The 25,594-nt window shown below is 40.1% G+C and overlaps 2 protein-coding genes across 5 annotated transcripts in view; one reads left to right on the forward strand and one right to left on the reverse strand.

Annotated features, from left to right (window-relative positions):
* Window positions 1-13,031, reverse strand: part of APIP (APAF1 interacting protein) — a 39,621-nt gene extending 26,590 nt beyond the window's left edge. For 2 of the 3 annotated variants that reach the window (XM_021925920.2, XM_021925918.2), the window contains exon 1: window positions 12,768-12,878. In XM_021925920.2, the coding sequence (XP_021781612.2) occupies window positions 12,768-12,780 (13 nt within the window). In that variant the 5' untranslated portion in view covers window positions 12,781-12,878. Of the gene's footprint in view, window positions 1-12,767 lie in introns of all 3 variants that reach the window. The other variant, XM_009186314.4, reaches the window with a different exon arrangement.
* The window catches only part of PDHX (pyruvate dehydrogenase complex component X), a 73,574-nt gene continuing 60,999 nt past the window's right edge, over window positions 13,020-25,594 (forward strand). Inside the window, exon 1 of one of the 2 annotated variants that reach the window (XM_003910041.5) lies at window positions 13,020-13,343. In XM_003910041.5, the coding sequence (XP_003910090.2) occupies window positions 13,184-13,343 (160 nt within the window). In that variant the 5' untranslated portion in view covers window positions 13,020-13,183. Of the gene's footprint in view, window positions 13,344-22,727; window positions 22,902-25,594 lie in introns of those variants that run through there. The other variant, XM_031653401.1, reaches the window with a different exon arrangement.

The raw sequence follows: 25,594 nt of genomic DNA on the forward strand, positions 1-25,594 counted from the left end.
TCCAGGCACAAATGCTCAATTAGCTGAGCTAACAGCTCTTACAAAAGCAATTAAATTAAGCAAAGGAAAGGTAACTAACATCTACACTGATTCCAAGTATGCTTTCCTGGTTCTCCATGCTCATGCTGCCATTCGGAAGGAAAGGCATTTCCTTACCACCAATGGACTTCCTATAAAACATCACCAGGAAATTAACAGGTTATTATCTTCAGTTTTCCTTACACAAGAAATAGCAGTGATGCATTGTAAGGGACATCAAAAGGGAACAGATGAAGTAGCCGAAGGATCCAGATTAGCTGATCAGTGGCAAGGAAGCCTCAAGGCATCAACACACTTCATACCCCTCTAATCTGGGAAGGCTCCATAAGAGAAATTAAACCTCAGTACTCCCCTACAGAAATACAATGGACCACTTCGTCTCGAGGGTATACCTTTTAGTCCTCAGGATGGCTACAGTCAGAGGATGGCAAACACCACTTGCCAGCCTCTGGCCAACGGAAAATCCTTAAAACCCTTCACCAAGCTTTTCACTTGGGAAAGGATAAAACTTATCAATGTGCCTAGAGATTGTTTTCAGGAGAGAACTTACTAAACACAATCAAGCAAGTTGTTAATACTTGTAAAGTCTGTCTTAAAAATAATCCCCTGAACAGGTGACTCCTTCCTCCTCAAACCCAAAGAACGGCAAGTTATCCAGGGGAAGACTGGCAAATAGACAACGGGCATTCAATACCTGCTGGAACAGGTAGACACCTTCATGACTGGGTAGCAGCATTTCCATGCCATACACAAAGAGCCTCTGAGGTAATAAAAATGTTAGCTAATGAAATAACTTCCTGCTTTGGTCTACCAAAGTACCTTCAAAGTGACAATGGGCCCTCGTCTAAGGCAGCTGTCACACAAGGGGTCTCAAAAGCACTAGGCATAGAATATCATCTCCACTGTGCTTAGAGACCCCAATTCTCAGGAAAGGTAGAGAAAACTAATGATATTATCAACAGACACCTCAGAAAATTATCCCAAGAAACTCACCTTCCTTGGATCACTCTTCTTCCCATGGCCTTACTACGAATAAGAAATACCCCTTCAAAACTAGGTCTTAGCCCTTTTGAGATGCTGTACAGATGGGCTTTCCTTACCAATGATTTTCTATTAGATCAGGAAACCTCTGAGCTAGTTAAGCATGTAACCTCTCTGGCTCACTTTCAACAGGAATTAGCACAACTAGCAAAAGCCCAACCCCAGGAAACTGGACTACCTCTATTTAACCCAGGAGATTTGGTACTGGTAAAGGCTCTCCCTTCTCTCTTTCCTTCCCTAAGCCCAAGCTGGGAAGAACCTTACACTGTTCCTCTTTCAAGCCCCTACGCAATAAAAGTTACAGGAATCCACTCCTGGATATATTATATCTGTGTGAAAGCCTGGAGAGCTGAGGGAGCAACCCCTGACAGCACAGAGGAATGCCTTGAATATCAATGTAAAGAAATAGGAGATCTTAAGCTGAAAATCACAAAAGATAAGTAACTGAATGAAAATTACTCATCTTAGTCTCACCCCTACCTCACCAAATACTTCTTGTCGTTTCCTCCTCTCCTTTTTTGAGATTCGCTGCCAAATATTATAACTTCTTTTTGGTGGAAATTATTTACTATGCCACTCCTGCAGGACTGTTTTACTCACTCTACTATTTGGAGTAGGACTATATGCTGTAGCACCCTCAGGGTGGAATATCAGACAGAGAATCTCAATTACTGTAGCATTCTGCTTAATTATTATCCTCATAGCAGGAATAACAGTTACGAAAAGGAAGTAAATACGAGCATTTTACTATTACTTAGTCCGTTAGGACTCTTTATCGGACTTAGTAATACATCACACCCTTTAGCTCCTGCAATACCTGCCATGGTCCACCTGTACATCAAGACTAATGATTGGGTCCATCCTAAGTGGTTTGCTCAGTTCAGTGACGCTAAAGAAACTTACAATGACCAGCAATTCACCGTCTTAGGATTCCCTTTATTGGCTTCACCTTTACCCTTAAAGACCTACCAGACATAAATTGGACATGGTATGGGGGCAACACTCTGCCCAAAGATAAGCTTCACATCCTCAGCTGGGACAAAGCCCAGTAATAGCAAATGCTTCCCTCTGCTTTAAAAGCAGCGAGGAAGGACCATGCTTGGGAGATCTCAGATATTGTAACATCACACTTGTAATTGCTGATAGTTCAAATATTTATGGAGGAGAGTGCAACAAAAGGATCAGAAGCCCTAGTTGGGGGGCTTTCAGAATCCAGCCTCTCATTCTGGTTGGAAGTCCCGATGGCAGTGGCATGCTCTAAGTAACCACTTTGACTATAATGTAAACATGGGCCTTTCCGAATATGCCCCCTCGTGGAATTCCAGGCCCTTGTATGATGTTTGCTAATAGCCACAGCTTACAGAAATGTGGGCGAACTGGAGGCATCTGGACTGACAGCCCCTGCCACAGGATCATCTGTGATATTGGCCAGGGCATATTATGTCTTTAATTTTTCGAAACTCCATTTGTCAGGTGGACGCTTCTCACTTGGCATGTCAAATTCCAAATGGCATCGTAAATATCATAACTATGGATATCCTCATCCCAAGGATGCCCCTATTATATGTAAAGAAGTGAAAGTTCTAAGATACAAGAAAAATCTGCTGGTGTCTCTCACAAGCCACAACTTAGAACCGTCCCTTCAAGGAACAGTGTTTTTGTTTGTTTGTTTTTTGTGGCTCCTGGATACATTTAATCCTCCCAAGGCATTGGAAGGAAACTTATACTATAGTAGCACTAGTTCCTGACTTATTATTTTTAAATTCTACCAAGATGGCAGCATCATCTGGGGTCATCCCTAACTTAGGCTCTTTTCTAGAGACTACACTACATTGAATATGCTGGACAAAGAGATCTATCATTTCTATGCCCTCATAGGGAGATTAAACTGAAAGAGCAGACTGGGGAGGGCATGCACAGGACAATCCCATCTTAGAAAAACCATGAATGGGAAATTCTGTAGCCAGAGGTCTAGTCTGGATTACAGGCATCACTCTCCTTGAAAGATCAGTACTTAATATTTCTATTACGATGCAACAAGGGTAGAAGGCAACTGTAGGTGCCATAGAGGCACAACAGCAATCTACAGACTGTTTCACCTCAGTAGTAGCACAGAATAGACAGGGCTTAGACGTCCTTACAGCTAAAGTAGGAGGTACCTGTGCACTTATAAATAAAACATGCTGCTTCTGGATTAACACCTCTAGTAAAGCAGAGGAAAATCTACAGGTACTTAAAGATCAAATCAAAATCATTAACAGGCTACAAGAACATGCAGGCTTCAGCTCCGGGTGCCTACAATTCCTCTTTAATGAATTCTAGTCTTCTTTATGGAATTGGTTAGCTCCTTTATTAAGCCCCCTCTTACTTATATGTCTTGTATTAATATTTGGACCTTGCATACTCAATACTATGACTCAAATCATTTCCTTTTGCCTAGAAGCAATCAAACCAAATGGTGCTGCAAACCGAACCACACACGGACATGCCACTCTTCCGAGGACCCTTAGATCAACCCCAGGAGGAGCCCTAGCTGTTGTTCCCCACTTGATGTCCCTTTTCAGCAGGAAGTAGCCAGAAAGAGTCCTTGCCCCAAACCCCCTAACAGCAGTTAGGATGGCATCTCCTTAGGGAGGGAATATGACAGGAGTTATTAAGGAAAAACTGTTGGTATTTCTTATACCTGTCCTTAAGAAATCTAGCCCAAATTACCTATGCCTGCATAATTTCCTATTTCCTTATTTAGGGATATAAGTGATATTTTGATCATCTTAAAGTACAGCTAATGGGAAGACTCCTGCAGTCTTCCAACCCTTAAAACTATCAATTTGTACAGCAAATTGCAAACATTACAGAAAATGGTCTTTTATTACAGGTCTCCCCTTTCTCTTTTGTCTTTTCCAGTGCTGAGTATTACAGCAATTAGCCAGCTTCAAGCTACAGTAATAACAATGACAAGGCAGCTGCTGTTAATACATTTTCAATCCTTGAGACCCATAAAATTAAAATTTCAAAGAGAATTATCACTTAGCAGGCACCAACAGAGATATACTTGGTGAAAATGAAGTCATTTAAACTGTCCAGAAGAAAGGAACTGCCAGAACATATACTTTAACAAGAATTGACAAGGAAAAGTTTAGTTGGTATCTAGTTCTCTACTGAATGTCAATATTACTTTCCTATTATTGTTAGATTTGGTTTTCAATTATAATAATAATTTTGAAATGTGTATCTAAAGATTGATTACAATCAACTATTTATAGTAGAGGTTATACAGTGAGGAGGAAACACATTTAACAGCATTTTATACATATCAAAATCATTAACATCTAACAAGTTTTGATTCGGTACATTATTTTTCCCATTTTTCAATCTAGTTATTTTAAGGAAATCAGCCTGGCTTGTCTCTGAGATACTACCCACAGCCAACAATGGCTCTAATCCCCTCCCCCATCTTTTCTTTCAACTTAAGCAAATACAGGCATATATTCCTCAGATACATACATGTTTTCCTGGGAGACTCTCATACAAGTATAAAATAACCTGCATGAAAGCTATTACTAACTCATCAATAAACGGGGAGACTAGTAAGATGTCACAACTGATTCAAAGGGAGAATTCAAAATATACATATATAAGTAACGAGGAATCCTGACTTCGCAAAATTGGATACTGTCCACGGGTTAACAATAAAATGAATCTCCATTGAACACAACTTGCATTTCCATAAACAATAATTACCTGCGTAACTGTCAGGATTCCACAACTGACAGTTGTAAAATATCATAATGATAACTCCAAACACCCCGTAAATACTCTTTTTGTTTGCTTCAAAGTCTTTCACTTATTTTCCTGACACTGGCCTCAGGAAGGGACTGAATGCAGGCACAGTAAAGATGTGTTGTACTTTCTCTCTGTCCTTGGTCTTCGTTTCATTCTGCACATTTGTTGCACTTGTCTCCCTGTGCATCTTGGTTTTCTTTACTTGAATGCCCCAGCTCTCCTTTCTACCTTCACTGCACTTAAAAACCCTCCTCCTCCTCCTTATCAGTCAAGTGTTGACTAGAAATCAGAAGACATGGAGCCTGTTTTTAGCTTTGACCCCCACTAGCTGTGTGCCCTAAGGCAAGTCAGTGATACTTTCTGGGCATCAGTCTCCTTCTATTAATAATCTGGATCAGTGATCTCCAGACTTCTGAATTAACACCAGTAGTTTGTTCTATGTGGTATTGTTTATATCTGTCTTAATGAAGGATGGTGGGAGTATATGCTGGGTAGGTGAAGAGGAGAAAGGGTATTTCAGTCAGAGAGGATGCTTAGTAGCTGGAAGTGGTTATAAATTACGTTCTGCAGGATGGAGGTAAAAGGGAGGCTGAGTCTAAAGGGTCTTCCATGCTATGCACAGGGCTTTGGCCTATATTTTACGGATGACTGAAAACCACCAAGGAGTTTGAAACATCAGATATGTGATAAGAGTCTGTTTTTGAAACACTTGCACAGTGGCAGTAAAGGAAAGAAGCTGAAAGGCAGTGGCCAAGAAAGCAAAAGCTCTGCAGAGCAGGGAGGCTGCTGAAAGAGTTTAAAAAGGAAGTTGGAAGGCAGGGACTGTGAAGATGCATTTGGCAGATAAAGGACTTGGGGTGAGAAAACTGAAGGAGAGAAAGGAAGGCTTCAAAGACTCCCAAGTGTGTGCTCAGCTGAGTAGCTGAGTGGATATCATTCCCTGGGATGTGGGTCAGAAATATTACCATGTGCTGAACACTCTTCTAGGCCCTGGGAATTCAGCCATAAACTAGACCTGAATTCCCAGGGCCTGACCTAAAAGAATTCACATTCTAGGGAGGAGTTTTTAAAAAGTAAACAGAAGAATACACAAATAAATTGTAAAAAGTGCCAAGAAGGAAACAAACAAGGGATTTGGAGAAAAATGGCAGGGATCAACTTTGATTAAGGCAGTCAAGGAAGGCCTCTCTGAGCAGGTGGCATTTAATCTAGGACCTAAAAGACATGATCTAAGCCAGTGTGTGATGAATGACTATGTGTGCGTGTGAAAGGTTTTGTGCTGGGAGAGGCAAGTACTCCAGGCAGAGGAAACAGCAAGTGTGAAGGCTCTGAAGTGAGTAAGTATTTCACAGGTAGAAGATCAGCTGGCTGGAGCAGAAGTGAGGAAGTGCTGAGGGTGGCAGAAGATAAATTTGTAGGGGCCAGATATGGAAGGGCTTGAAAGCTGATGAGAACAGTCTTACCAGAAAGGAAATGATTCCTAATAGGAGACATGGGGAGAGGGAGAGAAATAATTATAGAAGGTGAGAGGGCTTGGAGATCCTGAGCTTTAGTGGAGGAACTGGGCTTCTTCCATTTCATGAAATAAGAGAGAGAAGCTGGGTTCACATTCCAGCAGATTGGTAGGTTTTCTGGTAGGAAGGCAAGGAAGTTCATTACCCAATGACTTCTACTGTCTTAAATATAAACAAAGTCATCAGCTGAGAGTATGGCGACAGGGTATGAGAGGCCTGACAAGAGAATAAAAGGTATAAAACAGTCATCTTGGGGAGTGGAACAGCGAACTACTAAAGAAACAAAGAAGGGTTGTTGGGCAGCATTAAGTGCAGATCTGAGGTTGAAATCATGAAGCAAGGCCAGACAACAAAGTTGTGCAATATTCTCCAGCAATGTTCAGCTGCTCAACGCCGGCCCAAAGAAATGGGTGGCAGGGTTCATCCTGGCTAAAGGTTTGGCTAGGCCAACTCCATATGTAAATTAGGTCAACCATGACCTTAAGTAACAACTGTTTCAATAGACTAGGTGTGGAAGCAAGATCACAGTGGGCTTCACTCACTTTCATTTAGAAGTAAATGAAACTTGGAGGCATGGAGTTCTAATGACTCTTTCAATAGTGTTGCTATAAAGAACGGCCAGACAGGGAAAAAGAAGGGAAAACTGGTTAATTCAGACAGTTTTCTACTACATGCTAAGGGGTAACATTAGGAGATAGGGAGAGATTAAACATATAGGAGAGCAGAGGTCTAAGAGGTCAGACTTTGTCGAGATAGAGAAGCCGGCATTAGAAAAACAGGAATGGGAGGAAAGGTAAAGATGCAGGTAAGTCTGTAATAATATTAACAAAGTAATATTAAATGTGTAATAATACCACTGATAATAAGAATTGCTAACATTTCTTTATTGAGTGCTTATTTTGTGCCAGGCATTTTTCTAAAGACTTTATATGGACTACTTTACTTTATCCTTACAACAACCCTATTGTACTAAGAGAGATTAAGTAACTTGTCCAAGGCCACCAAGATAGCAGGTGGCAGAGCCAGAATTTGAACCCAGGCAGTCTGATTCTGGTCCTTAACCTTTACATTATACTGCATGTGGGAAGAGGAAGAAATTAAGAAGTTCACACCTAATAGCTTTCAGTTTCTTTGTGATTTTGGAGGAAAGGTCACCTTTGAAACAGGTGTGGGGTAAAGGATGAGATGAAATGGTGAGGTTCTGGAACAACTACTTAGGGGATTGTAAAAGGAAACTCCCCAGAGGACTGTCACATGCTACTCAGAGGCCAGCTGCAGTAGGACACCAGAATATTTGTAGAGACACTAATTCATATAGTTGAATATACCCAAAAGAGTGTATGGTAAAGGGGTAGGGGTTGGGTAGAGAAGGATATGACCATGGGAATGGGATGTTAGAGTGAGGGGGAGGTAAAGATGAACAGCATTGATGAGGTCAAGGAAAAAAAAGGGCAAGGTATTGGATGTCCTTGTGTTGCAGAAATACCAAAGAACAAATATTTGTTCAGCGTCAACAGATATAGGACACTGTGATAGTTAAGGTAAAATCAAAAAATAGAAGTAGTCCCTACCTGGTTTTTCTCTGCAACTAAGCAGAGCTCCCTAAAGGGTAGGGAATGGGTTGTTGGTATAAGCTATACCTACCACAGTGCTTTGCTCAATAAACAGTGGTTGCATTAAGATCATATCTCTTACATTTAAAAAAGTCCTATATCAGAGGTTATGGTATTTTGTAGACTGCTTCGGGCTCACAGGAAGTTGTTTATTTGGTCTACACAATGCTTAGAAAGAGTCTGAGCCTAAATTTTAAAGTCAAGAGATTTCATATAAAATCTGAGTTTCCAGTTTCCTTTAAAAAAGCAAAACTAAACAATGGGCTGATAATATTCCCACATAGCAAAAACAATCAGCGTTGTGTACTGCTGCCTCTTAAAACAGGGCATATGCTGGCCCTAGTATCTTCTTTTTGGTTTCTATCTGGCCAATCTAAAATGCCATATTCTCCATAAAGTCTTCCATGAGTCACTGTATGAAATGACCTTCCCCTCCCTGTAAACTTGCAAAATACTTTGTCATCCTCTAACAGAACTTCGTCCTTTCCCCTCATGCCCCACTGCCCATTACTCATATATATTAATTATAAATACGCATTTGCAACTGCCCAAGTTTCTGAAGAATAAGAACAACTTACTCATGTTTGCATTTTTCAGCCTGGACTTTAATATACAGTTTCTGAGTAAATGCTTTCTCTTTTAGGGAAACACTCTGTGACTTTTGCTGATGCTAGAAAAAATCAGTTCAAGGGCCAGTCAGTAGGGATTTAATTTCAGAACTGTAAAGCCAGTTTAGAGATTATTGTTATAAGCTGAATCTGACCTGAAAATAACACACTTGACACCTGAAGAATCTTTAGAATACAAGAAGAAAGTACATGAAACATAAATCACTTGGGAAAGTTACTGCAAAGGATAACAAAAATTATTGAAAGGGCTACAGAGGGAGGCAAATAATACGTGTTCAGAAAAGAGTGTTTATCAAAGACAGAATAATAAATAAATAATGCACAGGTCTTGAGAGGGAAGGTTTTGGTGAGCAAGTCTTCTAAATCTTTATCTCCAATCCAGGTCTCTCTCCTAGCTTGAAAGCAATACCCAGTGTGATGGTTAATACTGAGTGTTGACTTGATTGGATTGAAGGATACAGAGTATTGATCCTAGGTGTGTCTGTGAGGGTGCTGCCAAAGGAGGATTAACATTTGAGTCAGTGGGCTGGGAAAGGCAGACCCACCCTTAATCTGGATGGACACAATCTAATCAGCTGCTAGGGTGGCTAGAATAGAAGCAGGCAGAAAAATGTGATAAGGGAGACTGGCTTAGCCTCCCAGCCTACATCTTTCTCCCATGCATCGAACTCCAAGTTCTTCAGTTTTGGAACTCAGACTGGCTCTCCTTCCTCCTCAGCCTGCAAACGGCCTAATGTTGGACCTTGGGTTCATGTGAGTTAATGCTTAATAAACTTCCCCATATATATATATATAATTCCATTAGTTCTGTCCCTCTAGAGAACCCTGCTTAATACACCCAGTGTATAGTACCACATGCTGAGGCTGTACCTCAAACTCAACATGTCCACAACACGCCCATGATAAACTGTTTCTTCCTCCTGTATTCTCTTTCTGGTGGACCACCAGGCCCCAATCACTAGATCAGACACCTAAAAGTCATTCTTGATTTCTTTTCTCACTACACACATCTAATCAATAACCAAGACCTTCTGATTTTACTCCCTCACTCAGACCTCCAGTATCTCTTGCCTGGATTCTTGCCATGGCTTCCTAGTCTGTCTCCATGCCTCTAGTCTTTTTAACTCTAGCCAGCAATCCCCAGGCTTTCTTCAGTCGCCGTGGCTGATTATCTCATTGCCCTTCGTTTAAAAATCTAAGATTTGCTTAGCAGGTCCTTTAGGTCTGGTCCTAGTGTGTCCAGAATTGGTTCCTTCCAGTGGGTTCTTGGTCTCGCTGACTTCAAGAATGAAGCCGTGGACCCTTGCGGTGAGTGTTACAGTTCTTAAAGATGGTGTGTCCAGAGTTTGTTCCTTCAGGTGTTCAGATGTGTCCAGAGTTTCTTCCTTCTGGTGGGTTCGCGGTCTTGCTGACTTCAGGCGTGAAGTCGCAGACCTTCGCAGTGAGTGTTACAGCTCTTAAATGTGGCGTGCCCGGAGTTGTTGGTTTCTCCTGGTGGGTTCGTTGTCTTGCTGACTTCAGGAGTGAAGCTGCAGACCTTCACAGTGAGTGTTACAGCTCATAAAGGTAGTGCGGACCCAAAGAGTGAGGAGCAGCAATACTTATTGTGAAGAGCGAAAGAACAAAGCTTCCATGGCGTGGAAGGTGACCCTAACCGGTTGCAGCAAGGCGAGCTTTTATTCCCTTATTTGGCCCCACCCACATCCTGCTGATTGGTCCATTTTACAGAGAGCTGATTGGTGCGTTTACAAACCTTTAGCTACACGCAGAGCGCTGATTGTTGCATTTACAATCCTTTAGCTAGACAGAAAAGTTCTCCAAGTCCCCAGTCAACCCAGAAGCCCAGCTGGCTTCACCTCTCAGTAGCTTTTCTCTTTAGCTTCATCTCTTCTCAAGTCTCTGGCCCCTACTTTATGTTCCAGAACACCAAACTTAATATGGGAACACACCATGTCCATAATCAGGGACAACCCTGAGAGTGTGTACATGCTACTTCCCCTACGTGGAATATCTTTACTTTCATTGCATGTGGTTATGTCTTCCTGATCCTTTAGGCCTCAGTAGATACTTTCACTTTTTCCTGAGGTATTCTCTAACCCAGTCAAGTGTATACTCCTAAACTACCTTGAACTTTCCCATCTAAGTCATATTGTCATATGTCATACTATGTCATATTGTCATACCATCCTTGTCTCTTTGCTAATTTGTCTCTGCCACTATACAGCATGTTCTAGGGGAGAAGGAACCAGATGCAGCTTGCACTCTTAAATCCACAATGCCTGGCACATAGTAGGCACTCACTAAATATTTGTTGAATTAATCACTTACAGTTGAACGTTCCCCTTCCTTAAGGCCAAAGAGACTGTCTCTTTCAATTGCCCATGACCCCCTAAAACTACAATGAAATTTTATGACTTCTTAAAACTTTTCTTATTGCTGTTTTTATGTATTTGTACAAAACCAGACAGACACAAATATCTAGAGGGGCTCATGTATATAACTGGATATTCAAATCCAGTGTGAGCAGTGGAAGCTGTGGTAACCTGGCCAGCACCCTCGGTAAAGGTGGTGTTCACTAGCAACCGCAATCCAGATCCCAGGAAAAAATAAGGGCCCGATGTCACCATATGTTCTGAGGTTTTAAAAGAAGCTGAAATGCTTCTGGATTTTGAAATGTTGACTTGGCCGGGCATGGTGGCTTACACCTGTAATCCCAGCACTTTGGGCAGCTAAGGTGGGTGGATCACCGAGGTAAGGAGTTCGACACCAGCCCGGCCAACATGGTGCAACCCCATCTCTACTAAAAATACAAAAATTAACTGGGCGTGGTGACATGCGCCTGTAATCCCAGCTACTTGGGAGGCTGAGGCAGAAGAATCGCTTGAACCCAGGAGGCAGAAGTTGCAGTGAGCCGAGATCATGTCATTGCACTCCAGCCTGGGCAACAAGAGCAAAACTCCGTGTCGAAAAAAAAGAAACGTTAGCTCAAATTTTTCATGAACATTGAGTTAGGCAAACGAAACATGCCTGTCCATCAAGCTGTCTGTGGGCCATGTTTGGTATGAGAATCCTAGTTTATTCTGGGGTCCCTTAAGGCTCTCTTTGATGCTCACATTACACTAAGATTTACCGATTGAGGGCATACACACCTGCCTAGGAACGATCTCCAATTATCTGTCCTATCTCCAAGATCTTCTCTCTCCCATCCAACCTTGTCTATCCACCATTCTATTTTCAGAATAGTCTTCGCTAATTTGGGGAAGTCACTTATTCAAACAAGACAGCGGTTGACAAATACTTAGCAATGAAATCTCCTGCTAGTTACTACTTTTTAATTAGGATTTTCAACCCTAAGAAAGATATACATAGGAGGAATAAGATAGGGGGAATAAGGGAGCTAATTTTGAGGGGCTTCCCTGCCTCTTAGGTGGGGTTTATCATATTGTGCTGAAACTGCTTATTCGTCTAGTTCTCCAGACCCTGGGCCATTTGTCTTATGTACCGCCATCTCTGAGCGCGGAGAAGGTGCTCCATAAAACTGTTGGTTTGTGTAAATGACCGAAAACTACATGCAGAGTGAGGGTGGATTTCCCTTTGACTTCGGCTTAAGGAAGAATCGTTCCCATGATCATCCCACAATTCATCTAAAGGGAGATAGGCAAGGAGCCTATCTCAAAGGCAAAGCGCTGGTAGCCGAGGCACAGCTCCGGTTCGGCAAATGTCTCCCGAGTGCCAAAAGTCTCCCCAAACGCCTAACTGGTCAGGGCGCAGAAAAGAAGCTCGGGGAGCGCGGTCTTCGCCCCAGCTCCACTTCGGAGCTTCACGATTCCTTCTCTGGCCTGTCTTCCTGATAAATACCCGCTGAGGTCACCCAAACGCTATTCTCTCTCCGTTATTTGCTTCTTTCTAATGTTTGGCGCCCAGCTCCCGCCGTCGGAGCGCCCCGCCCGGGACCACTGATCGCCTGGAGCCGCAGCCTTGCTTCCCAACGCGAAGGCCGCGGTGCTCCAGGGTCGCAAACTGCCCGGCCTGAAGCCCCGCCCCGCAGCCAAACGCCCGGCCCGCGACCCCGCGCCCAGCTCCCGCCGCCGGGTTCCGTCTGGGCCTCTACTCCTGGGAATAACCGGGACCGGTGACCCCGCCCCTACCTGCGCGCCGCATCTCCGGGAACAACAGTCTCCCTCCCGAGCGTCACAGCCAGACATGGCCTAGACCAGGGACCCACGAAGCCTCCAATCTCCGCACCGCTTTGCTCGCGGCGCTCAGCCTAGGTTGAGGCAGCAAGGCCGCAAATGCAATCAGGCGGCGCTGAGGGCAGCCCGGGGGCGGGGCGAACAGGGTGGGCGGGGTCTGGTAAGGCCCCTCCGGCTGGGCTATCCAGCAGCGCACCTGACTGCCCGGGAGGCGTGGCCAACGTGGTTGGAGGCGGGACTAGGAGGGCTTCAAGTCTGAGAGACCTAAAGGCACCTCGATCGTCTGGGGGTGTGGCCAACCATGTGGGAGGCGGGGCCTTGATGCTGGACATCAGGCTGTGCTGCGGGCAGCCGGTGAGAAGGCCGTGAAGATGGCGGCCTCCTGGAGGCTAGGCTGTGATCCGCGGCTACTGCGTTATCTTGTGGGCTTCCCTGGCTGCCGAAGCATAGGACTGGTGAAGGGGGCTCTTGGGTGGTCTGTAAGCCGCGGAGCTAATTGGAGATGGTTTCACAGCACGCAGTGGCTTCGGGGTGAGTGGCCGGGGCTCGCTCAGCTTCTCTGTGTAGCTGAGTGATGGGCCTGGGACAGGGGCAGTCTTGATTGAGGACCTGCGTCTGGGTGTTGAGGTGCGCGGCCTCCCTATTCCTTTCCCTCTTTCTCTGGGTGGGGTCCGCCGACTCGGCCTAATGCATGCTGTGGAGGGCTTTCTTGGCAGCTGGGAGAATTCGACCCTACCCTAGGCCTCCTGGTTTGTATGACTTTGTGACCTTGCCTTGGAATTTGGGTTATTTGTGAGGCGCGGAGAGGGTTCCTAAACTCTCCTCCCTCAGCCCCCTTTCCAGTCAAGGCTCAGGTTTCTTTAGGGTTGTCAAACATCTCGGACGAGAAAAAGCTGCCCAAGGTTGCCGAGATTGAAAAGCCACTGTTGGGAGTTCTTACTCATTCTCTAGGCCTCTCTGTTGGGAGGTGTTTTCATTGAGGCCAGTCGAGTTTTACCCCACGCCATGACTCGTGGAAGACTTAAATTTGTAAATTCCTATGGCATCACAGACAAAGGTCCAGGAGAATGTTTCAAGCAAATATTCGCTTGAAAGAGCGAACATTTAGGAGATAAATCATACCAAAAAGTTTATTATAGAAAATTGTCGTTTAGTAATGATATTGATACGGTTAACACAATTCTTGCAGTATTTAACAGTGCAAAATGGCAGGCTGGGTATTATTTTTCCTTATTTGGGGAGAGGGTTGGAGGGAGGCAGGGATGGAGAATAGGACTGACGTTTTTAAATCTGACGTATTACCTGCCAATCATCGTTCCTGGCACTCTACAGAATGAATTTTAATTTAAATAGGTCTAATAGACATTGCCTTCGTATTCTGAGCTACCTGAGGCCCAGAAAAAAAAAAAAATCACACAAAGCCATATAGTAAGATGAGTGTATTGGGGTTCCTAAAGATTCCGTAATGGGAACAATTTATTTCAGTTTTTTTGGTGTAATGTTTCATAACATATTCCTTGGAGCAGAGGTGCTTTACCAGTGTGTGCAGAATTCCCTCTCTTCCCTCCTCCAAGTTTGTTGAAATTAAATTTTTTTACAGCTCCTAGAGATTTGGTCTGATCTAGTGTGGGGCTCAGGAATCTGCATTTTACAAATTTTGGATGAGTTCTGATGTTTTATTTTGACATTTAATGGAATGCACTTTGAGACTCACTGCCTTAGAAAATCATGGAATATTAAAAGTTTAGTATTAGATATAATCTGGGAAGAGTGTTCTTAATCTTGTTTATCAAGCAGATCCTTTTGAGAATCTTTGAAAATGCTGCAGACTCCCTATACAGAGAAGGTACCATAAATGGTTACACGCAAAAATGTGCACGTGGTGGCTCATGACTGTAATCCCAGCACTTTGGGAGACGAGACTGGAAGATTGCTTGAGCCCAGGAGTTGGAGACCAGCCCGGGCAACAAAGTGAGACCCCTGCCTCTACTTGAAAAAAAAAAAATTAGCCAAGCGTGCTGGCATCCCAGCTACTCCAGGGGCTGAGGCAGGAGGATCCCTTGAACCCGGGAGTTAGATGTTTCAGTGAGCTATGATCCTACCGTTGCACTTCAGCCTGGGTGACAGAGTGAGACCCTGTCTCAGAAAAAAAAAAAAAAAAAAAGAGTATACATAGGCCCAGTTTAATGCCTTTAGGAACTCACTTAGGCAAGCAATCCTTATCTGCATCCTCATGATGTTTTTTACCTATTGCCCATCCCCTAGACATATACCATGAACAACTTGTCTAACCCAGTTTGAATACCATCTGTCAGGAAGAAGGCACTGCATCTCACAGAAAGCCAAATTAGTTTTCTAGTGCTGCTGCAACAAATTACCACCAATTAGTGGCTTAAAACAACACAAATTCACATCTCATAGTTCTGGAGGTCTGAAGTCCAAAATGGATCTTCTAGGCTAAAATCAAGCTATTGGTAGGAGCTGCATTCTTTTCTGGAGGCTCGAGACCCCATTCCCTTACGTTTTCCAGATTCTAGAGGTTTCTAAGATTCTTTGATTCATGGGCTTCGAAGTCAGCAATGGCTGGTTCAGTCTTTATCACATTACATCACTTTTAATACTCCCCACCTGCCTTCTGCCACTTACAAGGACCCTTCTGATTACACTGGGCTCATCTGGATGATCCAGAATATTTTCCCCATCTCAAGGTTGAGTAGAAACCTTAATTCCATCTTTAACCTTAATTCCCTCTTGCCATGTAACAGCATATTCATAGGTTCTGGGTATTAGGATGTGAACCTTTTGAGGCATGACATTCTGCATGTGAAGCTGTGGAAAGTATTTGGAAATACTAAGTATTTAGAAACTTTGGACTTTTTTTCTAATACCGAGCCAAAATTTATCCGCTTCTGACTTTCACCTACATACAGATTTTTGTTTTGCCATGCCGAAAACACGTGGCAATCCTTGGACTATTTGTTTTACAAAGTGTGAATTTACGATGGTATTTTTTCTCTGAGCTTGGTAGAAACTGTAGTTTCATAAAACTAAGCAACTGTTTGGATTACTGTAAACTGTGTACATTAAGTACGTTTATTGAACTGTTTCCTCTTTCACACAAATATCCAGGATTTAAAAATTTGTCAGTTAGAACTACCTTTGGAGTTTTGGTTTCCTTAAGAGGTGTTGGCAGCATTTTTATTAGCTATGACATACGCCATTGTCTTAGCACTTCCTAGAATTTCTCATTCACTTCTCACATAACCTAGTAAAGTTGGCATCATCTGCATTTAGTTGGACAAAAACACCAAGACTTAGAGAAATTGAGTCTCCTAAAGACACACAACTATGTTAATGAACTGAAGTGCATGTATGTATTTGTATACATATATTAATTTGCTTAACAAATCTTTAATTTGTATCATTCTCTCAATAGATTTATTGAGAATGCAGAGACTTTCTTTCTCACCACTTATATTATTGAAGAATGGGTGAAGAAATTGGCATCTGTTAGCTGCTAGGCACATGGTAGCCTGCTTAGGAAGTAGTGGCCAGCTGAATCAAACAGATTCTCAGTATTTGCCACATGGCACATTTAATCATACTTAGTTTCTGGACATGCAATCCAAAATTCTATATAGGGCTGATCCATAAGGTATTTATAGTGTCTTTGGGAATGTAAACAATAAAGGCATGATTTCAGTAGTGTATGCAGTAAGCTCAGAGGGGGTAAGTTTGAGATGATCAGGAAATAATATATAAGGCAGCTTCTTAGAGGAAGAGATGCCAGCCATTACAGGCTGAAGGAACAGCAGAAACCAAGACCCAGAGGCCAGAGTGCTAGTTATATAATTGACACAGCATCTGTAAACAGTTTTTCAACCTACCCTAGACAGTTAACTTCAAACAGTTTAAATTATGGTCCTTTCTGAGTGGGTAGTATGATTTGGCATATAATTGGTAAGATGTTAATTAATAATATTGGTTTTAAGTTGTCTCTGAAGAATAACATGTTGAATTAAAAATAACCTGTGAATAGAAAAATAAATGAGGTTCAATCTTGGTGGCGATTTGCCTAGTATGTAATTATAGGCCTTGCATATTATAGACGTTAAATAAACATACCTAAGGAAGCTAGAAATCTAGGACGTTATAAAAGAACACTAGAGCCTACAGTAGGATTGCAAGTTGGCAGCCAGTGAACTGACCCACATTGTTTTAGCAGAAAAACTTATGGCAAAAGTTTGAAATCAGGAGACTTTACAGACAAATCTAGATGTTTGTTTTCTCTTTAAAATTGAAAGTTAAACCCTATGTGGTGACAATTATCTAACACTGAATAATAATTATTCTTTTTAGGTAGGAAATTGCTTCCTACTTTGTCACTATCCCCCGTACATCTTAGCAAGGCTGAATGTCCCTTGGTATTTGCATCATCTCTAGTTGTCATTTTTTTCTTCTACCCTTATCTCTATGGAAAGCAGAAGACAAAAGACCAAGAAAAATGGGAGAAAGCAGATATTGTGTATTTATGTAAAGGAGGAAAATGCTTATCCATTTAATATGACAATAAAGAATGTCAGAATCTAAAGAAAAAAGCCTTAAGATGCTAGTCCTCTTTTCTCACCTGCCTGTTTTTTGTAGGCATATGAGTTTTTGACAGCAGTGCTATAACAAGGAGAGAGGGAACTTCCTTGATAGAGTTAATGGTATGGTATTTCTGCCAAAACACAGATACTCTTTTAGGCCTGGTTCTTATTAAGTGCTGATACACTGATAACTGATCAGATTGATACTGTCCTTCGAGTTCTCATTTACCTGTGGAAACAAACATGTAGAAAGCTGTAGTAAAAGTAGGATTTATTAAAAGGATAGAACATCACTTATAAAGTGCTGCAGGGCTATGGGGAAACCATAATTATTCCATCTATTTCTTCTAGAGCTCCTATGGTTTGTCTTCTTTCTCTTATTTACTTTGTTTTTCTGTGCAGACTTGTGATTATCAATCTGTTTACTCCTGGCTTTTCTTTCTCAATGTCAGCTTGCCTTGCCTCATTGGTGATTCAGGCCTTTATGCACGATGCTCTGTCAGTTTAATTTAAGTGCCCACCATCATTTCTGTAATCTCCTTCCAAATTCCTTGAATAGAGTAACTGACTGACCCACTGTAGATCAGTTGTGCTATAGGGCATGCAAGGCTGATTCTTTCGAAGGCTACGATTTGGACATTTTCTTTAAGAAAGTAGTATACGTTGAGAATGGATGATTGGCATGTCTGTTGCTATGACCACATGACTAAAATAGTTCAGTGGTGCAGTAGTCCTTTATTTTAATTGTTTCTGCGCTAGGTAATGACCAAGCAAAATGTATCATCTAAGCAAAGCAGATCTAGACTACTCAGCTGAGATGTTTGCCTATCCAAAGAAAATAGAGCAGGGGTAAATGAGATCTTACTACAGGCAGCAACAGGAGGGACTAAGAAGATTTAGATGATCAGGAAATATTTTGTATATGTTTACTTTGTTTTAAAGCATTTTATTCTGTATATGAAAGCAGCATATTAGAAGTAGCCATCACATACTGAGCTCTCACTATATTTGCATTACTTCTAACTCATAAAAACCCTGCAAAGGTTTGCCATGTTTCATAGGAGAAGAAATAGAGACTCAGAGAGGTTTTAGCATTTTACCCAAGGTTAGTGGATAAGTGGATGACCACTTTGGAACTGTGCACCTGATGACGTCCAGAGGAAGAAAAGAGGATCTTTCTTCTTGGATGTCTTTTTTGCAGAACAAAGAAACATCTTCTGTTACCACAGCAGAATTTTCTTATATTGTATTGACCAGAATTGGGTCGTTTGCCCTTTCTTAAGTTAGTTACTGGCTTGACTTCACTGTGTGAAAAATGGATAAACTTTGGCTCATCAAGGGGATGGGTGTGGAATCACTAACTCTGAGTATGTATGCGCAAGAAAAATATATAGCTGAACAAAGTTAAGCTTCTACCAGCAAGAAAGAAATTTGGGGAGTAGGTTTGGGAGTAATAAGTAGCATTTATTGAGAGCTTACTATATACTGTGCACCCTTGTAAGCACTTTACATGAATCAGCTCCATTTAATACTCACAACTAATGCTATACTCTGGTAGATAGTTCAAGTTTCAACCCAGATCTGACACCAATGCCTGTTTCCTTAACCATAGTCTACCTCAGTATCAAGTGATAGCTTGATTATAGATTTCAGCAGAACAGTGTCAGCATGCTGACGTTTTGTTCACATGTGTACATTCTATATGAACATTTTTGCTTTTTTTTAAAAAAAAATGAAATCAGACATAGTAATAACTGCATTGTAGACTAGCATTTCTGTGACAGCCTATCATTTTAGTACAATTAAGGACACCAAAATTCTTGAGTACGTATAAGGGTGGCATGACTATTTAAGAGAGAGTATATATTGACTTCTCCTACCTGTAAATTTCTAAGGTGACGTACTCTTAAATATACCTTCTTATTGTTGTCTTGAGCTTAATTTGCCTTTTACAACAAAATGTGTAAGTTCCCAAAGTATCGTGTGTGTGTGTGTGTGTGTGTGTGTGCGCGCTTTTGCTAGGCTATAAATGGAATGCTAATTTCTTTTTACTCTTCTCCCAAGATGGCAAAGTAAAGTGAGATTTATGTAGAATTTTAATTTTATAGTTTAATACCAAGAAGGCCAGTATTGCAAGCTGAAATCTCTTCTAAAATGTTTGGTTTATTTCATTCAAAGGAAATGCATTCTACACCATATGCTATCTAAAAATTCTGGCTAACCTCTTTTCTAATGTGCTGTTGGATACTAAGTAAAAGTATAATAATATAGAATCAGGAGATTCTATAAACAAGATGGGGTATATGGTGATTCATTTTTTTGGTAGGCGGGACATTTACTATAGCTAGTGATCTGTTTGATACATTTCCGTTACTGTATAAATCAAGGACTTTATTATATGAAACATTCGTAGGGAAAAATTAGGATCAACAAATGTCTAATTCAGGAGAGATTGCTTGGGAATCTATTAGCCCTGGTTTTTGGAGGGGAACAAATCTGTTAGAAAACTGATAAAAGCTATACCACTTCTTCAGGAAAGCACATACATACAAAATTTTGTATATAATTCTGAGTCCAGAGGACTCAGATCTCCCTGTAATTTGTCCATAAGTACCACCTAGTCTAAAGCCTATTTCCATAAACATTTTCATCATTTCCTAGCTTTCTGTTTTTTGGATAATAGCCATCCTAATAGATATTAAGTAGTACTAGTACAGATTTTGTTTTGTTTTGTTTTCCAGTCTTCATCAGGTAGAATCTCAGCTCTCATAATTCTTTGATTGTCTAATGGCACTTTTATCTACTACTGTCTAGTACTTGTGTATTTATCTTCTCATCTAAATTGTAATCCTTTTGAGGTGAAGAATCTGGTTTGGTCTAGGGCTAGGATAACAAGTGTTCAGTAGGCATTTGTTGAATGCCTACTGAGTTTAATGAGATCTTGGTTTTCAAATATGAAATGTAGTTGGAATAGAGATTAAGAATTAGTGTACTTTAGTCATGAGAACACTGCTGAATTAGGTAGAGGAGAGAGTAAAAAGGGAACCTTCAAGTTTAGGCTGGGAAGGTGAAAGGAACCTGTGAATGCATCTCTCATTACTCCAAGTAGGAACTGTGATATTCTACAATATTGTGACATCTTAACAATATTATAGGATATTGTGATACATCTAGCCAGCTATCTGAATGCCTCCAGCATATACCCTCTTAATTATTTCTATGCTGCCCATCAAAAATAAATAGCTAACATTTTTGAGACTTATTCTCTGCCAAGCCCCATGTGTTACCTTCTTTTTTTTTTTTTTTTTTTTTTTTCTTTTTTTTTTGAGAAGGAACCTTGCTCTGTTGCCCAGGCTGGAGTGCAATGGGGTGATCCCGGCTCACTGCAACCTCTGCCTCCCAGTTTCAGGCCTCCAAGTGCCACCATGCGTGGCTAATTTTTGTATTTTTAGTAAAGATGGGCTTTCACCATGTTGTCCAGGCTGGTCTTGAACTTCTGACCTCATGTGATCCACCTGCCTCAGCCTCCCAAAGTGCTGGGATTACAGGCATGAGCCACTGCTCCCAGCCTACCTTATTTCTTTACAAAAATCTATTTATGGCACCATTTTAGAGAAGAGGAAATAGACGTGGATTGAATAAATAACTTGTAGGTGGTGGATCTGAAATTTGAGCCTAGGCAGTTTGATTCCAGTACCTGCTCTCTAAATCACTATGGTATTCTGCTTCTCCTTGAGTTTTTTTAAATTAAATATTTAACTAAATAATAAAATATTTCATGTAGCACAATAGTACATGCCTATAGTTTAAATAGTACTGAAAGGCTTGTAACAGTACAGTGGATCTCTGCCCCATCTCACCCAACTTTCCCAGTCTGCCTTAGAAGCAACTGGTTTTGTCTTTTAACTTCCTTCTGGCATTTGCCTATCTCCCTGTTTCTATTTTAGACGTTATCTGTGGATGACTGATGGTCAGTGCCACCCTCTGTTTTCCCTCCCCAGTGAAATTGTTTTGTAAGTCTTGGTCAAATATTCACTGTTTACACTAAACAAATATTATTCACAATTGAGGATTGTCCCATATTTCGATTGTTAGCCTTCTTTTTGCTGCAGTTATTGCTGCCTTTTAAAGTTTTAATTAGTTTTTCTCTGTGATAATTTCTAATTTATCTAACACTACGTAATAACTTCTCCACACAGTTTTCTGTAATGTCAGCCACATCAGATACTTTCTCACTTAACTTATTTTTGCAGTTTTTATATATCCCCAGTTGTGTACATTGAACTTCAAGCTCTTCTTTTTGCCCTCTGCAGAGAAAACAAGCTTCAGTCTTCTGTTGAATGAGGGTAGGTTCTGTTGAATGAGTTGTTACCTACCACTGGATTAAGAGAGGGGATCCAGGTATCTAGCTACTTTTCAAACAGCAGCCACCCAAATCCTCCCTGGCTTAGGATACGGCTTTCTAGGGTCTCTTTAGCTGATTGTTATTTATCTATTTACTTTTCTGCTTCCAAAATTATGTGCCATTATTCCTTCTTTTCTCTCTGTCCTTGTGGGTTCTGTTTAAAAATAACAGAAACAAACAGCACATTTTTAAACTTGGTGTTAGGTAAGTTTGAAAGAGGAAGTAAGATTGGATAAATTTATTGTAGACATATATGAAAATGTAGGTTATCAGAAATAAAAGAAATAAAAAGCCCTTATAGTAATATCACTAGCTAGAGATGACTACTGTTGCCATTTTAGAGTATTTCATTTCAGTCTGTGTGTGTGTACAAGCGGGGCAGGTAGAAATTGGATGATATCATCTACAGGTTTGAGCATCTCTAATCTGAAAGTCTGACATCCAAAGCTTTTTGAGCACTGACCTGATGCTCAGAGGTGATGCTTAAAGGAAATGTTCATTGGAGCATTTGGGATTTTGGACTTTGAGATTAGGGATGCTCAACCAGTAAGAATAATGCAAATATTCCAAAATCGGAAAAAATCTGAAATTAAGAACTCTTATAGTCCCAAGCATTTCTGATAAGGCATACTCAACCTATATATTGCTTATGGGTTATCTTTTTTATGTTTGTTAGCATGCCAAGACCTGTAAGTGCTGTTTTCATACAAACTGTTGTGCATTCATTTTCGATTGTGGTCCATTGATATTTTCAGTCTATTTTTACTCCAGTACCACACCAGAGTAACTCTTTGAACAAAGAAGACTTATATGACAAACGCTCATTTAAAATAAAAAATAATGTAACTGCCTTTATTCCAAATGTTACTATGTGCCTAGTGCTGATTTTTAAATTACTTTTACTTTATTCTGCTTTATTTCATCCAGCCTGCAGATGGCAGAATTGTTTTATTTGAACAGCAATTTTGAAGGCTCCGTTTTATTTAGTGTGTTCTGACATTGGAATGAGAAATGATTAAATGAACAGTCTCTCTCCCTATTAGCGAAGAAGCAAATTAATGTTAGAGACAGGGAGCCACACTGAGAAAGTACTGGGTAATTTACTTTTTCATTTGGTCTATCTTCATTTCATGATTTTTGCATGCTTGGATTATAAATGAACTAGAGCCTATAAATGAACTGGAGCATGATGTTTAAGCTGTACCATATGTAAACTGCTGAATACCCTTACTTACTTTAGTCAGAGTAATGGAGCTTAAATCTGCTTCATATTAACCATAAAACAGTTTGTTCTGCATTTGTATTTTAAGAGTTTGCGTGTATGAAATTTTTTTTTTAATCTGGAGACCTTTTAGTGTTCATATATAGATCATCAATTTAAAGCTTTGATATAATTGAGTTTACTGTGAAGTATGAGCGTTTTGTTCTTAGGATAAAAGAAATACTTTAGGGAACAAGAAACTAGAATTAGGTTAGTGTACCATATTTGAAATTGAAGTCAGAATAATGCTATAGAGAAATTGGAAGAGCCTATTTGAAGAAATATAGGAATTGCTTAGAGGGATTACTGTAAAATTCAGTGATTGCTAAATTGCTCATGTAGCAGAAATGGCAGGGAAAACAGCAATATGCTAAGCAAAAAATTGTAACTGATTGTGTCATTCTGTTGATGTAAAAAAAAAAGTAAAATAGTTCTCATGAGTCGTGAGACTTTACTTTTAAAATCAGCATGTTTAAATATAAACTACTGGACCACATACATTACAATAGTCATTTTAAAATTTTAAAAAATGTTTTGTAACTGCTATAGAAGGGTAGGTTTCACAAACCAATTTGGTATAATTTGTTAGCTTTATAAGAAGGAGCAGAACACTAAAGTGACTACAAAAGTGTTAAATTTTAACTAAATTTTGAGAACTTTGTGAGTACTAATTGAAAAACCTGTATAATGAGTGCAGTAAACTACTTACCTGTAATTGTGGGAAACTAATATTAGTAGGAAACATAATTGGTGCATATCTTAAGGCCGCCTTAATTTGACAAGAGAATGGTAGAATGTACAGCTTACTGGAATGAGGAGGGAGTCTGCATATAATTTCAAATGCAAATTAATTAATATTAGATAAAGGATAAAATTCCATTCCAAGGAGTCTAGAAAAGTCCACACTATCTTAGTAGAGCTGACAGCAGCCATAAAGGGCAGATATTAATTATGTCCAGTCCTGTCACTTCAAGCTGATATTATGATTGCGTAATTACTTTCTTATCAGAAAAATACATCTGGAAAAGATATCATGTAGTGTTCTAATCAAAAGAGGGTATACTAGAAAGAAATATGTACTTTTGTTAACATATTAATGCTTATGAAATGATTTTTCTAGCATGAAAGCCTGAGGATAGATTAGTTAGAATCACCACAAAATATACTGCACATTTAGCTCTCTGTAATAAGTGAGTATAATCTATCAAGAGATAGTATTGAATAATGGAAATGTCCAAAATATTTTTCTTTGGTTTTTGTCACCTTCATTTCAGAGTAAAGATAATGATCTACTACAGAATTATTATATTATCATAATTCAGATAAATAATTTCAGTTCATTTCATGAAGGGTGACTAAGGAACGATTATGTTCTTTTTATTTTTAAAATATGAAAAATTTTGAGGTTCTTGATTTGGTAACTTGAAAAATAATACTTAATAAATGCAGAGGCTTCATAATATAGTCCTTAATGTCAAGAGTAATGGAAATGTGAAGGTCTGTTAGGTGAGAGATTATAATAGGAGATAGAATCATAAAATAAATATGAATTGTGTCATGACAATTGGAACCAAAGCATACAAATATTGGAGAGAGACTTTAAGAGAATTAAGTTAGTATTTGTCATAAATTGGAATCTGGCTATAGTATCATTGAGGTCCATTTAGTTGCTTCTTTGAAATGGAACTCTTTGATATATAAATGTAATATGTATATATTTATGAAATATTCTGTTCATAATGCCTGGCTTCAGCTTTTTGATAAGAACACACTGGGACCTTTTTTTTTTTTTTTTTTAAGCTTTTGTTTTCAAAAAGAGGCTGGCCTCTTACCATGGTGCTATTTAAAAGGTAGGAGTTTTTTTGTCCACCCCCCACTCCTTTTTTTTTTTTTTTTTTTTTTCCCAAAACAAGTGCATTTGTTATTCTGAGCTTAAAAAAATAATGCTGAGGCTCAGGCTGACAGTACATTCTTTAAGCAACTGTTTATGATTTCTTTATCAAGCCATGTAAAAAATGAAAAAGGCAGTAAGACACACCACATAGTGCAGAGGATTAGCAAGCTCATTCTATTATCTCCAAATGCATTTAATGTGTTAAGCTTTATGCACATTTGAAGAATTCTTGCAATTAAGTGTAAGATTGTTATGGTTTGGATTTGGAGATGCATCACTAATGTTATAATCTTGCCTGTGTGTGAGAGTGTGTGTGTGTATGTGTGTTTTCCCTAAGTGCACTTCCCTAATTTTAGTTCACTCAAGAATTTAGTTCTCCAGCGTTTTATAGACAAAACATTATGGTTGTACTTAGTAGTTTGCATTATTTTTTACCTATTTAATATTTTAATGTGCCTATTTTAGTTCACAAGGACTTATTTTACTAAGTAAAAAATGCAGAGATTTTTTAAAGCTACCTTCTAGTTATAATTAGCATTTCAACTAGAGGTAGCTTGAGAATTAAGTGAAACTGTTGCAGCTACGGTTATTGAGAGTCATGGTGGACTGGAGTTGGATGGCCTTTGTTCTTCA

The sequence above is a fragment of the Papio anubis genome, chromosome 12 (genome assembly GCF_008728515.1).
Source record: "Papio anubis isolate 15944 chromosome 12, Panubis1.0, whole genome shotgun sequence".
NCBI classification, from domain to species: domain Eukaryota; kingdom Metazoa; phylum Chordata; class Mammalia; order Primates; family Cercopithecidae; genus Papio; species Papio anubis.